Raw genomic sequence first — 14,845 nt, 5'->3', positions numbered from 1 at the left:
GCCCTCCAGGGGCCACTATACTGTGTCCCAGTTAGGGGTGCCAGCATTGCTCCTGGTGTATTTCGACACCGCGTGTGTCTGTGTGTTTGTGTCAGCGTGTGTGTGTGTGTGAGAATATGGGTCAGGCCTCTGAAAAAGAGTGCCTATGTGTATGAGCAAGAGTGGGGTGTGTGTGTGCGTGTGCGAGCGTGCGTGTGCGTGCGTGCGTGCGCGTACGTGCGTGCGTGCGTGTGAGAGAGAAAGAAAGAAAGAGAGAGAGAGGGCAACATAGAGATTCTGACTCTTTCTGAAACAGGTTTATTTTTAATCAACCTACATACAATTCAGTACGATTGTTGTGTGTTTGTATGGATTCAGACTTATTGATTCAAGATTACTTTCTAAAATATTACAGATACTCAACAGGGATCGGCTCACAGTAACACCCGCTGTTCCACTGCAACAGCACAAACCAAGCGGCCCTGTTTCGCACCTCTCAGGGTTTCAATGTCACTTTGCCACGCCTCAGCATCCACTCCCCTCCTGGTGGCCTAGAAAGCGATCAGACCCACGTGGACAGCCCATTGGCCCCGATACGAAGGCTGGAAGGGAGTCTGGGTAGTTTGACGCAGGCGTGAGCAAAAAATATATCACAGATGTCATGTCAAGAAACTGCACTTTTGATCAGGGATTTTCTAATGAGCTGTTGGATGGAAAGTTCTCAAGTCGTGAGGCTGAGTTTAATGACTTCTGACTCTAGACCATTTTTGCCGTAGCGAATTGATGTGTTTTAATACTTTTGCATAATAGACTATGCAAAGTGAGAAGAGGTAAGAAGATGAAAACAGGAAAGAATATAAATGGTAGTAAAGATTAATTGGGATAGAAAATTTACAATGAACTACAACTGTCAGTCTGTACTATTTAATAGTCACATTCACTCTCCCAGTTGAATCTCCCAGTGCACTTTTATTCCATGTGCATTATTTGGTCAAAATGAAGTTGCTGCGAACAAATAGCTTGGCACATAACCAATCGTAAAATATCAAATGGTTATTTTTAAACTTCAGGATTAAACAAAGGAAAATATTTCATTAATTTGAAGGTGCTAGGAAGTTTTTTGTTTCCACCACTTAGCTGTGTTCTCCATATTTCCAGTCTGTGCTAAGCTACGCTAATAAACTGCTGTAGCTTTATACGGAAAAGAAGAGGTATTGTGTTATGACTTTCCCGAACACATATTTGGGTATTTCAAAAATGTATATATTAAACTATTGCTTTACAGTCACACAATTGTGAAAGTTGTTTTATCCCAGAAATAAAGTAGGTTAAATGACTCAAACTCAATTTTCCTCCCCTAAACATTGAAATTTAACTTCAGTCTTTCTTGAGATTAAATTAAAATAAACATCTCAAGGACAAAAACAAAGCATCATGTTTAATTACCTCCTTATTTTTGTTATATTGGTCTTTTCCCACAGGTACTATTTGAACATGTAGTAAAAGCACAGGTGTAAATAATAAAATGAACAATGGCTGGCTTCCATTTAGCTGCCTCAGTTTCATAGTCTGAGAACTCATGGTTAATGTTATTACAATGCCTATTTGCATAGAAAAGTAGTTGAGACTAAGTTTTCGTTTGTGTGACTAGTTGTTGCAGGTTTTTGTAGACCTGTAGTATCAAAAACATTGTTGTGGTTGCTTTGCAAAAAATCCCGCATAGTTAGTAACTGTAATGTAAAATGTATTGACAGTCACTTTTTCCTTCCTCGAAGTCCCAAGCACAGTGTGTAACTGTGAAGTCCTTGATTCACACCCAGTCAGGGACAGTTTTCTTCACACCATGTTTGCTCTTACGTTCCACTTTCAAATGTCCAATAAACAACAAACAAAAAAAAATACTCTAGGGGCACTTCAGAATGTTTTTTGTCATCATTTATCAGCAGATATGAACTGGGGCCGTCGCATGACTGTGTCTGTGCATGTGTGTGTGTGTGTGTGTGCGCGCGCGCGTGTCCGGTGGCTCCGTCTGACTTTGTATGCCGCGGAGCTCCGTGTTGTTGCTCAGAGGCCAGCCAGTGCTCCGGTGCAAGAGTCATGCTGACACGCAGCGACAGCGGCTGAATGTATGATTAATTAAGCAACACTTGTCCTGCCACAGTCGGCTTTGATAGAGAACAACTCGTGATGAAACAGAAGGTGATCCACAAAGAGACCAGAAGCTCAGGGACCGGCACCAGACGCATGGGCAGCCGCGCGCGCACACACATGCAAACACTTGTTTTCCACGATTTGCATAGATCCACGCGCTTTATTTACATGCAAAAATCCTATACACAATTATTTGCGGAGATTAGTGCAAATCAGATCGGTGAAAATTAGCATGTGACCAATGGCATGTACGTATCGGCTGTGAAGCCTACTGCGAAACTCAGAGCTGTATTTAACTTCTGACTCCCCTGACCGCTGCCCGCCATTTTCCCTCTTCTTCTCTTGCATCACCCTTCCATCCCCTCGTGTCCTCCAATACCCACACCCCATCATTTCCTCCTTTCTACTTTATATTTTAACATTCCATCCCACTTTTTTCACACTCCTTTCTTTGTTTCAATAACCATACTAATTATGAAAACAATTCTCATCGTGTCATCATCGGGCCCCTATCCTCTGTCTCCTTTTCTTCTTGTGTCCATCTCTGCATGGGGAAACAATTCCTTCCATGCTTCCATTCCCCTCTTAACGCATCTCTTTACCCTCCCTCCTTTCTTCAATCTCCTCCACCTCTCGCTGCCTCCTTTGCTTCTCGCTTCATCCTCCGTCACCCCCCTCCCTGCTGTGTCATTACATTTCCTCCATCTAGGTGAGATGGAGGAGCTGGAGTCCCTGTGGCTTACCGGGATCTGCCACCACGAGAAGAACGAGGTGATGTCCAGCCAGCTGGACATTGACAACATGGCCGGCGTCTTCTACATGCTCGGTGCCGCCATGGCTCTGTCGCTCATCACCTTCATCTGTGAGCACTGGTTCTACTGGCAGCTTCGCTTCTGCTTCATGGGTGTCTGCTCCGGCCAGCCCGGCTTCGTCTTCTCCATTAGCAGGGTGAGAAATTGCAAGAGAATTCCGTTTTTGTTGTATAAACTTTAAGGCGATGTATCCATCTGTAGTGGATTGATGTAGTACCATCAAACACAGAAAGGAGCATATTTACCAGGAGACCCACGGCTTGTACTTTTTCCAAAATGTTCTGATCGACAGATTCAGATTGCCAATAGTCTGTTCAAGGCAGAGCCAGCACACCCGAGCTGACACTTTTCACACCTTGCGTTTTTGTTTCCAAGCATCAACAGCAAGCATACGCCAAATAGTATCACACTCTGCTACCTGGCGCTCTTTCCAAATTGTGCGGCGGCTGATATAAATAAACAACAACTTCCTCTGTCGTCTTTGCCAAAGTTAAAACCAAGGGTGCTAACTTTTGGAAAGTTGTGAGTTTTTGCTTTGCACCCGAGGCGAAGTGGGTTTTAATTGTGTTTTTTTATATATCTGTATTGCGTAGAGTAGCACACGGCAAAATCTCAACATTGAAAATTTGCTTGCACAACCTGAATATCCATTTCGAGGTGAACTAAAATCCTGATTACTATTGTCGGCCCTGTCTGACATGCATGAAAGAAAATAGCCAAAACAGGCACATCACTCGTGCTCTAAAAGATGTTTTTTCACAGATCATCAAGTTTGTGTTGTTTGGTTTTACTCATGGGGGAAGTAGCATGGTGCAAAACATCCAAATAGGTTATACTGTAAATCTCCAACCTCTGGGTCACCGAGTCCTCCATGTCTGTAAAGTCACCTTCATTACTTGTTTATTCATCCCTACATCCTCAGATTTATCGTCACTAATGTCTCTGAAATGAAAGCGCTTTATTCCTCAAGGCTTACAACATGCTGAATGTAACCTACATGACAAACCCGAAGCAAATTTCCGCTTCCAAAGTACAAACAGATATAGGAGCTCTCTCTTTTTTTGTCTTGACGCGTAGGCCTTTCTGATGTCCGTGAGGTAAACATTTACAAAATGTTGAGCCGAAATCAATATTTCACTCAACTAAAATCAGCCAGAGAACCGGGCAGGGTAGATTACTGGATCCCAGGGGACCAAAGTCACCCCGAGGTATTTGATTTGCATTCCAATTGTTTTGACATGGCTCCGGTGTAATTCACTGTGTGCCTCTGAAGGTGAACCGCCGCAGGCCAAACCGCGTGGCTAATTTACGGCACGGAGCCACACACTGCTGCTCCCTCCCTCCATTTGATGTGCTGCTGTGGTGCCGGGGATGCTTGTACCGAGAAAGCAAGGCTACAGGAAGAAAAAAAAAAGAAAAAAACATCACATTTTCCCCTCTCTGCTCTAATATTACGCTCCAGTGCCCAACTTTGATTATTTTGTATGGTGCTAATTTTCTGTCATTGCTGTTGCCTTGTTTGTGGTTGTGTGTGCGTGTCCGTGTCTGTTTGTGTAAAATGAGCGTAAAATACCAGTTGCTCAAATGTCAGTTGACTTCTAATTTCCAGAGACAAGGCTGCTTGGTGTTGTTTTTGATTATTACACAGTTATCATTTGTACGGGAACTGGATCTGGGAGCAATTATGCTTTGTGTAACATTCAGTGATTGCGCTCATTTACAGAAATTACTTACAGAGATCACTTTGTGTCCACAAATAAAGCCAAATGATTCAGTATGTTGAAATATTTAGGAGAAATATTCATTGAGAGTGTTAATTTGCATGTGTAGCACAGAGCTCGGGCATTACCAAACAACAACAGCGGAAATTATCATTTATTATCTTCCCACAACCCTCGGCCGCAACACTACATTGTCTCCTTCTCATTTATTCGAGTGCATTCCCTCCAGCCTTGGCCATTTCTTCCATTACTTTTTTTCTTTCTTTCTTGCGCTGCCGCTCAGATTGATTCCACTTTTTTTTTAATTTCACAGCATAATCCAATAAACTTTATTGTTATTGCCGCTATTAACATTTAAGCCCGGCAGTGTAAAAAATTAAACATCTGACACGGTTGGCGTCAGTCACGTGGCGTCGGTCATGGCTTCATGGTCTGTTAGCATTCGCTCCCTCGGAGCGGCTCAGCAGCTTTGTGAGCGGCTCTCCCCTGGCTACCTGCTCCTCCAGGTCCCACCTGCAACTCTGAAACAAATTAATTATATTGATTCAAAGCTTCTAATGACTTAAGAATAGCAAATGTATTGGAGGCATAATCACCCCCATTTTCACAGTCCTCTCATCACATCCTGTCTATGTTCATACACATACCATACACGGGCAGTATTAAATTATGAGCTTCTACATGTACAGTATCTAAACAGTCATAGGAGCCAGCAAGTTATTTGTTGATCCCCTGCCTCTCTGTACCAGTGTAATCACTTACAGATTTTGCTGCGATCCCCTGGTGGATTGAAAAATTCTTAGGAACCCTCAAGCCACAGTTACTGGTAAACGTATTTTGCCCAAATAATCAGCCACTGTAGCACCGGGCCGGCAGCAATCTGCCAACTGTTACATTATGTGGGCATGTGGAGTCGACAAAATCTGATGCTGAATACAAAGCAGGAATCACTTCAGTGAAAATGTCTGAGATTTGATGCACTACAGTATTAACTTCTTGTTCCCGGTCGTGGTTGTTGCTCTGAGTGGGTCTGTGTCTGAGGGGAAGTGCTTAAAAGCTGCACAAATGTTCCGTCTGACCTTGCCCTTCAACACCATCATTGCTTAATACAACACAATCTTGGCGCCTGCGACGGTGAAAACCCATCAGGGACAGAGTCTCAAAAGATTGAGGCCTGTGTTTGTGGAAAAAAATTCAGCCAAAGACAGGATGATGTCATAGGAGGGGAAAATCAGCGACAGATTGTACAACAGGTGGGGATGTAATCGGGACAATAAAAGAAGAAAAACAAAAGAGATCAAGTAATGACAAACTGTGTAAACAGGCAGATGGAAAAAAGAAACACAGACGCGACAGATAAAGACCAGATAAATATCGAAAGATGGTTCTAAGTGGGGGGAAAAAAACTGAAGTGTAATGCGTACGTTTGTCCACCGCCTCAAGATTCCCACTCAAATCCCACATTTCTTGAATACTTTTGAGTAATTTTGTATTTGTCCACCTCTCTATCAAGCTTTACATACTTGGCTGTTGACAGACTATGAAATAGAAAAAAAAGGTACATCATTATCTGCACAACCGGAATGAGGGAGGAAGGCATTTTTGCGACAATGCAGGCACTGTCCATGAAGCTAATTACCTACAAGAAAGGGAGAACCCAGGGACAACGAGTCATATTAGAGGATAAAAGGGAACAAATGTTGAAGAGTCATAGCTTAACAGCAGAGAAGATTTGACGGCCGCTGACCCCTGACCTCTTGGCACAGTCCTGACCTCTGTAGTGGTGAGCAGGGCGGGGGTCATCTGCGCTTTGATCTTTAACAGTGGATTCTCTCCATTTATTGCCACAGCCGTGTACAGACGTCCAGAAAAACTGAGTAAAATCATTGTTAGGCATTGATCCGCTCCTTTACCATCCCCATCTGTCACGCCTGGTTTGCTATCCTCTGTACATCCATTTCTGTCTGAATATTGTATCGTACATCACGGAATGCAAATGGGGCAGTTTATCTTTCTGTCACTGGAAATGCTCAGTCGTTGTCTCCTTGGCTTGGCCTTTGTCTTTGGATGGGGATTGTGTTGTGATCAGCAGCGCCAAGGGGTCGTGGAACTGTGGTGTATAATAACTGCCGGAGGATATTGTTCAGCTGAATTCTAATCACATTGATTAGAGGTATTGATCAGGGTTTTTTACAGCCTCTTTGCCTTTATAAATCATGCACCATCCAGCCACACTATCCTCTCTGAATCTTCATCCCGTGTGCTCACTGGCACTGTCTCGCTTTATCTCACACGGGCACATATATCACATCATTGTCTTGGAATTACATGTAGATCTGTTTTTACTTACTACAGGATATGCAGCAATGTATTAGGGAAGATTCTGACAGCAATACGCTTTATGCTTTCACTTTATATTTCGTCTAGGGTCAAAAAGGTAGGTTGTTTAGGTGCAAAGTAAATGTATATCAACTCTTTCTGTCAACTTATATCTTATCTTGAATGTGTTTCCCCCAAACAGGGCATATACAGCTGTATCCACGGGGTGCAGATCGAGGAGAAAAGCAGCTCGGCGCTGGACTCCCCATCAGGCACCATGAACAACACCCATTCCAACATTATGCGCCTCTTACGCACCGCCAAGAACATGGCCTCCCTGTCGGGGGTGAACGGCTCGCCACACAGCGCTCTGGACTTCATCCGCCGTGAATCCTCTGTGTATGACATCTCTGAGCACCGCCGCAGCTTGGCCGGCCACTCCGACTGCAAGCCCCCTTACATACCAGAGGACAACATGTTCAGCGACTACATCAGTGAAGTGGAGAGGACGTTTGGCAACCTCCACCTGAAGGACAGCAATCTGTACCAGGACCACTACCTGCATCACCATGGCTCAACGCTAGGGCTCAATGGACCTCCTCCCAACAGACCCGGGAGCTTGGGAAGTGCTAGTTCACTGGAGGGTGGCATGTTTGACTGTGACAGCCTGGGTGGTGGCGTGGCTCCTATTTTCACCACCCAGCCCTGTTCTGCACTGACCCACAGGAACATGAGCAAGTTTGACCTGCTGGCTGGACAGACTCCCCCCTCAGGCCAGGGATTTAAGGGAGGCCTGCCAGACCTGTACGGGAAGTTCTCCTTTAAAGGAGGTGCCTCAAGCTCCACGTACATCCCTGGGCACAGCTATTGTCCAGGGAGGGGAGAGGAGGATGGGAATATACGCTCAGATGTCTCAGATATTTCCACGCACACTGTAACCTACGGGAACCTGGAGGGCAATGCCAAGAAGCGCAAAAAGTACCGTGATAGCCTGAAAAAGAGGCCGGCCTCTGCCAAGTCCAGACGGGAGCTGGACGAGATTGAGCTGGGCTACAGGAGGAAACCTTACCACATCAGCCACCACCACTACCACGGCCACCGCTCTTCCCCGCCACTTTTGCCCACTGAACGCAAGAGAGGAGGAAGTGGAAACAATGATGGGAACTCCTATCTCTTCAGAGAAAAGGAGAGCGTTAGGGATTTTTATTTGGACCAGTTTCGGCCCAAGGAAGGCGTCCCACAGTGGGAGCATGTGGACCTGACAGAGGGCCCTGGGAATAGAGACGGGGTTGTGGGGGCCTGCACCTCTCTGGTTCCAGTAGATGACTTTCTTAAGAGCAAACCCAAAAAGTCTGATTCCAAGAGTGGGGGAGGATCTGGGTTGGCAGGGGGAGAGTGGGAGTGCAGGAACTGTCGGGCTAGCGGGGGAGGAGGGGGCAAGCAGATGTCCATGCACGGAGGAGTGGGTGGTGGCGGGTATGGTGGTGGTATGAGCTGCGGGTCCTCGGGAGGAGGAGGAAACAGCCGCCCCAGCTCTGCAACCTGCATGCGCTGCGAGGGCTGTAAAAAGACAGGAAATCTCTACGATATCAGCGAGGACAACAACCACCTCTTGGAACAGATGGGGGGAGGCAACGGTGGGGGAGGAGGTATGGTTGCTGGTCCTCAGTCTCAACCTCAGGCCCAGCAGAGGAGGAAGAGTGGAGGATTCGGCAAGCCACTGAGGCGGCAGCACTCGTACGACGCATTTGTCGACCTTCAGAAGGAGGAGTCAGGTGGGATGGGAAGTCAGATGGGGGGTGTAGGAGGAGGTGGAGGGATGAGTGGTGCGGGTATGGGAGGCATGTTGCCCCCACCCAGGAGTGTTAGCTTGAAGGAGAAAGAACGCTACATGGAGGGCACCAGCCCCTTCGCACACATATTCGAGCGTCACGGAGGCTCGGAGAGAGAAAGGGAGAGAGACAGGGACCCGCTGTTTTATGGCGGTGAGGGCCGGAAAGGACCCGGCTCACCGTTTGGCCTATTTAGAGGCGGTGATGGCCTCCACCGCCGCTCCGTTGGAGAGAGAGACATGAGAGACAGGGATAGGTCGTTGATGGAAGGAGGAGGTGGGGCAGCGTTCTCTTTATCCAAATCGCTTTACCCTGACCGGGTGAACCAAAACCCCTTTATACCCACCTTTGGGGATGACCAGTGTCTGATGCACGGAGCCAAACAATATTACATAAAAAAGCAACAGCAGCAGCAACAAGTTGCCAAAAATAGCAGAAGTGAATTCAGGGCCCAGATGAGCACGACGTCATATCTGCCAGCATCTGCCACGGCCGGGGTGGTGTCCAATGTATCCCCCCGGTTCCCAAAAGAGCTCAGCCTCGGTGGGATGAACCACCACGGGTCCATGCTGGGGGTCGGCCCCCCACGTCCCTTCAATGGAAGCAATGGCCATGTGTACGAGAAACTCTCCAGCATTGAGTCTGATGTGTGAGAGAACAAGGAGGGGGAGGGCAGACGATGGCGAGGAAGAAGGAGGAGAGGGACTGAGGCATCCAGCGTTAGGGGATCAGGGATGATTTTAAAAGACGCTGTTCGCGCACTGCAAACTTGGCCCACACTGAGACGGCAAGATGAGAGACTGTGGAGGAAAAAACTGAAAGGTAGAGACTAGACTAAAACAGTCTGGATAGTAAAATAATCAGGACACCCTGAGGAGATGTGGAATGTTTACCCTCTCAGAAATGGCCAACGCTGCTCTACTTTTAAGTGCAAACACAGTTAATCAGCATCCCCCTCGACTCACAAAACGCACCCAACTCGAGTCCGTCATTTCCTCCACCGGTGGGGCAGGAGTCAATGTACTCGGTTGTCATCGCAAAGAGGCGACACCTCATTGTAGATTGATATTGGACGCGTGAGTCCGGTGCGATTCCACGGGCTGTCTGAGCGTTCCCGCCGAGTGCTTATGAGGAAAGACTGCGAGAGCAGAGAGAGAGAAGTGGACGGCCCATCTGCCCCTGTGTCACCACAGAAAGGAGACACCGTCACGTTCGCCCGAGCTGCGACACGGGAGATGACGGGTGCTTCTCTCTCTCGCTCCCTCGCTCCCTTTCTGGAAGGAGACAGCCTGGCCCCGTCCATCCCTCTCTCCGTCCCGCACTCCTCCATCCTCTCCTCTTTTCTCTCAGCTCCTCCTCCTCCTCCTCATCCCTGACGCCAAAAGAGCCGATCTTGTTTGCTATGAGAAATACAATCATGAATGATAATAACATATTCTTATAGAAAAAACAACAACAGGGTATCAGAACAACAATAATGTTGATGACATTGTGAATAACAAAGATGTTAGTATTGATTACGACAACACAGCTTATGATATCACTAAGCTTTTTCTTGTTTCATGTTCTGTTGGATGAATATTTCACTGCTGTTTTGGTATCTATAGTTGTGTTCTGTGACAGCAGGAAGGTTGCTCTTGTACAACCAACAAGCCAGAGTCCTTCACTCTTGTTCTTTTCTTTTTCTTCTTTTAAGAATATTTTACTTAATGCTCATTCATTTATTTGCTCCTTGTGGAAAAAAATAACTGGATCTTGAAGAGCTCGTTTAGAGCTGATGGATCCGTACTTGACATTTCGAGACATTACAAAATAAGTACACACAAACTTAAACACACAGTTTTACGTCGGTCTGAACTTGTGTAACTGTGAGCAGCACATTTCGTCACAAGCTGAAGACGCTGAGAGGAAGGACGTGCCTTAACGGTCTCCGATGGATGTGTCCTCCAGTTCACACGAGGCGAGGCGGCACCAGGACGGACCGGCGTGCTTTGAGGCTGCCGCGGACGTTCACTCCACATTTATGAGCCAGAACTGCAGTAAACATTTACAGCACGCTTGAGACGTTGCCGCAGAGACGTTTTATAACTTCGTAAATTTAATTTCATATGTCGAGTGTGGGCAGTGCTTTATGAAGCGGTTGAATTCAGGATGTCCCACTGTCACGGATAGACCGATGGGTCTCACTTCACAACACGGCAGCCTTTAGACAACTTCTTTTATTCAGGTTACATACCAACAGTCACCGGGCACTTACTTTTTCTGGCCTCTCACTAGTATCTCGCAGAAGGCATTACTTTTCACTCACGTGAGCGGTCTGAGAGGCGCACACAGAAAGCTTTGTCCAGACAATATATGCACTGTCCTTTATGTCGAAATGCAAAATGCTACAAAATGTGTTGGAGAAGTGTTGCTGCCCCTTGACAATGATGCTGAAGAAAGCTTGAGCTGAGGAGGATGTCTACTTTGAGAGGGGGCCTCGTGAACACTGGCCGAGGCGTCCGGGAAGAGAGGCGGTCGTCTCGCGAAAGCTTTTTTCTGGCCTTTTACTTTGACTAATGTACATAGTCTTTTTAGCTGGAGAGGCCTCATTTATTGCACAGGACCTTTTACTCAGTGTAGGTTCAGGCACTCAGAAGACATGCCTTATCATCCCATCTCCCCCCCCCACACACACACACACACTCCCCAGCCCGAGCTGTCTGACGATGACTCATCATATTACTGTACAGAATAAGGAAGCCTCTACTCGTTATTTAAGGGTCTGATCTTCGATTAGCTGGTGGTGTCAGGAGTTCAAGGGCTGCGGGAGATTGCGCTGGAGGGCTGGCCTGAGATTAGAGCTGCTGGAGTGTGTAGAATGGGATCTTTGTCAGTGCGTACCTCTATCTTATACCCTGATCTAAATGCACCAGTGTGTGCGTGTGTGCGTGCGTGCGTGTGTGTGGAGGGAAGCAAGTCACGATTGAATGACAACAGCTTTTTGCTTTTTTTTCTACCACTGACCTGCTGATGACTTCATAAATTCAGCAGCCTCTGTTAACAATGTGAAAGTGAGACTGATAAAGTTAGCCTTAAATCAAAACAGATTCAACCCCCCTCCCCCCAACCCATTAATGACTCTCCCAATAAAAATAAATTGGGATCTCTGGAATTTTTATACGCACATATTTCCGAGCGTTCAGGTCAACCATTGTCAGCGAGAAGGTGTGAGCGAGGAAACGCAACGGGGAAATAAGATGGAGCCGAAGCGCGACTTGGGAGTGAGCATCAATCAGTGTCAGCATTAGTATGTCCGATCTTTTCCTTGTACATAATATATTTAACAACTCTTTTCACTTTGTACAGTAAACAGACAGACAGGATGTAACTTTAAATATGTTTTACAGCAATTTAAGAAATAAACAAAACTAAAATAAAAATCCACAAAAACAAAAAAAACACAAAGAAAAATATGCAAAATATAGTTAACACAAATATTACTAATCATAAGTGATATAATTAAACCTCATTTTCTTTCAATCTCATGTTTACTTGATTATGATAGTTCACCAAGCAGTATACTGATTATGTTAAGACTTATGCTTTTGTTCTTATTTTCACTAAAGTGTTGGAAATCGAGGATAATTTATTGTAGGTGTAGACGTTTGGTGATCAAAGGGGAAAGTTTAGTTTTAGGAGTCTCTGATAAGTTTCCCTGGAATTGTGTTAGAATCTCTCTTTTTAAGGTAAGCTCTTCTTCATGCTTTTTGAGATCAATTCAATTATCTTCACATTTATGTAATACAATATTACATGTATACATAGATGATATTTGCATATAGAGGCAGTATATTGTGATCCTTCATTTTTAAGCCGCAATCCTTGTTGGAAAACCTTCAAGACATTTGTGTTTTTCGTTGCCCGTTTTTTTTGACATGGGCTCTAATGATGATTGCACACAGAATTTAGAGCCATCGTCGGCCCGGCCTATCCTGTTCCCTTTCTATGTCTGGGATAGACATCACTGTGGTAAAGGAAAATATATATATACACACACACGCACATGTACATGCACACACATTTAAACACGTGTACTCGCACACATGCACACTGGGGACTTCCCAGTGATATATCGTTGAGGGTTTCAGCGCGAGGATGAGCGTCGTTTCATCTTATTGAGAATCCATTTTGGAGCTGAAATGCATTTGTGCAACCCCTTATTGAAAGGTGAAACATTTATTCTGTCATGTTTCATTTCATGTACAGTTTTTTTGCTTCAGCGGAATTCAACTGTTCTTATACTTTAGCGCACATATTATACTAAACTGTGTTATTTGACGGCTGACAAAAAACGAAAAATGCTTATGGATTCTGATTTATTTTTGTGCAACTTTGTTCACTGCTTGTTTCTCTGAATGAGATGGAGGGGAAAAAAAATAATTTGTAATCTTGTTGTGTACATATGAAGTTATTTCCCTGCTTTTTTCTTACCGTACGGGACTGTTTCCAATAAGTCTCCCTAATCTCCTCCATGGCCCTGAGAAAAAGAAATCCATCGCTCCTCTGTTTTTCTCCTCAACTGCGTTCATGTCCACGGGGTTGATTGAAAAGTGAAAAATGTTTCCGTGCGGACATTAACCTGCGTTAGGTTCGCAGATTTTTCATACACGCCACCACGTTTCATTCTCCTCATTTGCAATAAACAGTATGACCAAGCAGAAGATGTGCTCACTGTACACTGCACGTGCCAATGCATCCGTCCCCATAGTTTCTTTTTCCGGATGGCGAGCTCGGGCCAGTTTACAGCCACTGATTGGACAGTGGAGGTGCACCTCCCACACTGGCCGACGTGCTGCCATCAGGCCTCTGCTCTGCAGCCAGCGTGCACTGGGCGGCCTTGAGGCGAGAGTGGTACCCAGCCTCCCCTCTCTGCACACGAGCATGCCACCACGCATTTGTTCAAACGGTTTAAAAAAAACGAGAAAAAAAAAGAAATGGTTGTGGCAAGTTAGTGGGCTGGAACATCCTGAAGGTGGAGGATGTTAAATATCACCTCAGTTGACGTGTGCTTTTCTGTCAGGAGACCTGACACTTGGGACCAAATCACAGCGTGACGCGGTCAGCTGAAACCGGTTCAACTGACTTGTTTGGGGGTCTTTTTGGTATTTGACTCGTATTCTTTTCACGACAACATCTCTAACATTCGCGGGGACACGAGTTGTGCTGTAATTCTTATCGACGAGTCACCCGTGTGATCTCACTTCACGCGCACAGGAGCGACGATGCTGTGAATTCGATTGATTTATCGTGAAGGGCAATGAAATTTAGCAGCTTTTAACTTTCCAGTTCGCCCCAATACATCACAGAACTTTGTTCACTAATATTGAAAAAAAACAATTTCTGTGTATGCGTATTCATTTGTATTGATATTGCTTTATATTGATGCCTACAGAAGTTTTATTAAATCGTGTACAGTTTTTTGTTTGTTTTTTTAATATTGCTGTGTGCTGACATGACATAAGGGGTTGCTCCTAAATGTATTTCACCAGAGGGAGTCGTTTATGAAGACACATTTACACTGAAACTACAAAGGCTGATACAAATTTACTGTGGGTTGACAAAAATGTAACATATGAATAGTATGAATTGTATACATAATGATATACATAATATTATTCTTGGCCATTCTTTTTCTCTTTTTGTGGCCCTTTTCTTTGAAATAATACCAAAATTTTTACACCATACAAACAGAAAAACCACACAAAAACAAATAATTGTACAGGTTGTGTAAATACTGAGTATTGGCGAAAACATTTACCTTCTTTTTTATGTATGGAAACGATCAACGTAATCTCAATAACAAAATTAACCAGATCATGACAAAATTGCAAAAAAAACAAACCCAACCCCATCATCAAGGTACTTCTAATAAGGATAATGCCGACACCTGCAATTATAAGTGCTCAAATAAGATTATTCTTTCTCTTTGTACATGATGAACAAGATGAAGTGTTGAGTATTAATAATAAAAAACTATAAGTTTCATGCA

At 45.0% G+C, this 14,845-nt stretch overlaps 1 protein-coding gene across 3 annotated transcripts in view; it reads left to right on the top strand.

The window, feature by feature from the left end:
- Nucleotides 1-14,845, top strand: part of LOC118288230 (glutamate receptor ionotropic, NMDA 2B) — a 108,225-nt gene extending 93,380 nt beyond the window's left edge. For all 3 annotated transcript variants that reach the window (XM_047327946.1, XM_035614086.2, XM_035614090.2), the window contains 2 exons: nucleotides 2,840-3,078; nucleotides 7,185-14,845. In XM_047327946.1, coding sequence (XP_047183902.1) covers nucleotides 2,840-3,078; nucleotides 7,185-9,467 — 2,522 coding nt within the window. In that variant the 3' untranslated portion in view covers nucleotides 9,468-14,845. The remainder of the gene's footprint in view (nucleotides 1-2,839; nucleotides 3,079-7,184) is intronic.

The sequence above is a fragment of the Scophthalmus maximus genome, chromosome 17 (assembly GCF_022379125.1).
Source record: "Scophthalmus maximus strain ysfricsl-2021 chromosome 17, ASM2237912v1, whole genome shotgun sequence".
Classification (NCBI taxonomy): Eukaryota; Metazoa; Chordata; class Actinopteri; order Pleuronectiformes; family Scophthalmidae; genus Scophthalmus; species Scophthalmus maximus.
This window is presented reverse-complemented; position numbering and strand designations above follow the sequence as displayed.